The 2,339-nt window shown below is 46.0% G+C and overlaps 1 protein-coding gene across 1 annotated transcript in view; it reads right to left on the bottom strand.

Moving 5' to 3' along the window:
* Positions 1-38: 38 nt before the first annotated feature.
* The window catches only part of LOC106900306 (menin-like), a 13,857-nt gene continuing 11,556 nt past the window's right edge, over positions 39-2,339 (bottom strand). Inside the window, exons 4-5 of the mRNA XM_014962321.1 lie at positions 2,186-2,311; positions 39-391 (exon numbers count right to left, since the gene is read on the bottom strand). Of these exons, the coding sequence (XP_014817807.1) occupies positions 105-391; positions 2,186-2,311 (413 nt within the window). The 3' untranslated portion in view covers positions 39-104. The remainder of the gene's footprint in view (positions 392-2,185; positions 2,312-2,339) is intronic.

The following is a 2,339-nucleotide window of genomic DNA, read 5'->3' as shown; positions in this document are numbered from 1 at the left end:
CCCCCCCCCCCTCAGAGGAAGGAGGGCGACGGGCAAAGCCCCAACCCTCCTTAAGCTCGTTAAGCTCATTAATCCGCCGGCGCTAATTAATGCCCCGCTGCTAATTAAAGGGGGGGGATAATAAGACAAACCCCCCCCCCTTCCCCCTCCCCTGTGGGGGCGGAACGAGGTGGCTTCACCCCCCTCTCTCCCCCAGAGGAGGAGGAGGAGGAGGAGGAGGAGGAGGAAGGAGGGGAAATGGAGAGGCCCAGAATGATCAAAAGGAGAGAAAGCGCCCCAAAAGCGGGGGGCGAGCGGGGGGGGGAAGGTCCCGACCTGTCCTCAGGGTTAGGGGGGATGCCCAGGTCTCCCGTGCGCAGTTTGCGAGTCAGGTCTTCGATCTGCAGTTGGACTGGAAGAAACCCGGTTAGGACAGAAAAAAGGGTGGGAGAAAAGACACCAGTTACCAAAAAAAGCACATTTTCACCCCCAAAATCAGGCATTTCTAGCAGGAAAAGCACATCATTACCAAAAAAAAACCACCATAAACCAGGCATTTCTAGCAGGAAAAGCACATTATCGCCAAAAAAAAAGCAGACATCGTTACTCTAAAATCAAACATTATCGTCCTACGATTAAAGGTTGTTATGAAAAAGCACATATTATTACCTAAAATCCAACATTATTACCTAAAATCCAACATTATCACCCTAAAACCAACCGTCGTTATGAAAAAACAGATGTTACTGCCCTAAAATGCAACGTTATCGCTCTAAAATCGACCATCGTTACAAAAAGACAGGTGGTTATTATCCTAAAAAATCAAACATTATTGCCCTAAAACAAAACGTTATCACCCTAAAAATAAACCATCGTGACGAAAAACAAGTGTTTTTGCCCTAAAAATCAAACATCGTTGCCCTAAAATCAAACGTTATTGCCCTAAAATCAAATGTTATTGCTCTAAAAATCAAGCACTTTGTGAAAAACAGGGATTATCGCCCTAAGAATTAAACATTGTTACCCTAAAACCACACGTTATTGCCTTAAAATCAAAGATTATCATGAAAAACAAGTGTTATTGCTCTAAAATCAAACATTGTTACCCCAAAATCAACCGTTATCAAGAAAAACAAGTATTATTATCCTAAAAACTTAAACATCATCCTATAATGAAACATTGTTATGAAAAAACAGGTATTATTGCCCTAAAATGGAACATTGTTACCCTAAAATCAACCGTTGTTATGAAAAACAGTTATTATTGCCCAAAACCAAAGGTTATTGCCCTAAAACCAAAGGTTATTGCGAAAACCTGGGTGTTATCACCAAAAGGAAAAGTTATTGCCCTAAAACTGGAAATTGTTCTGAAAAACCACCAGGTTTGGGGTTTTTTCCCCCCAAACTGGACATCGCTGCCCTAAAGTCGGGCGTTTTGATGGAAAAACCAGACGTCGTTGCCCAAAATCCACCTTATTTCCCCCAAAGCAGACACTGGCACTAGGAACCTGGGCGCTGCTATGAGAAAAAGTGGGAATTATCACCAAAAATCCACATTATTGCCAAAAAAACCCAGCTCTTTTCAGCAGTGACAGCACATCGGGACCAATTCTTGTGAAAGAACTAAAAATCCAAGGATTGTCACCCAAATAAAGAGATCGTTACTAAAAATACACATTATCACCTAAAAATCCACATTGATGCTTTAGAAATGCATGTTATTACCCAAAGTGCACATTTTGACCCAAACATGACATTATTGTGTTAGAAACAGACCTCAGTGCTTTAAAAGCCCCGTTATTACCTTGGACACGGAGGGTTTGACCAGAAAAGGTGCGTTATTGCCCCAAAACGAGACCAGAAAAAAAGCAGGTTTTCACCAAACCACCTGAGATTGTCCAAAAAATGACATTTTTTCCCCCAAAAAGGAGGCTGTTGCCAAAACCCTGGTGGTTCCTCCCTGAACCGGCCCGTGGCCACCTCCAAAAGCACAACGTTGCCTAAAAAGTGGGATTTTCGCCCCAATCTGCGGTTGGGGGGAGGGAGGATGAGGAGGAGGAGGAGGGGAGGGTGTGATTGAGGGGCAGGAATTGGGCCCAAACTCCCTGGTTTTAGGGGGAGCAGGGGGGGTGTCGGTGCCCCCAGCCCTGGCGCGGGGGCGGGGTTTTTGCCCTAAACGGGGGTTTTTGGCCCCAAAAGGCGTTACCGATGTAGGCGCGCTCCTGCTCGCGGGTGAGCCCGGGGGGGATGACCGTGGGCATCCCGGGGATCACCGTCTTCTGCTCCAGGGAGTCCTGGTTCCAGCGGCTCCGCTTCCGCTTCCGGGGGAAATCTGGGGGCAAAAAGTACGATTTTGGGGG

Source organism: Calidris pugnax, unplaced genomic scaffold, assembly GCF_001431845.1.
Source record: "Calidris pugnax isolate Ruff unplaced genomic scaffold, ASM143184v1 scaffold1921, whole genome shotgun sequence".
Taxonomy (NCBI): Eukaryota; Metazoa; Chordata; class Aves; order Charadriiformes; family Scolopacidae; genus Calidris; species Calidris pugnax.
This window is presented reverse-complemented; position numbering and strand designations above follow the sequence as displayed.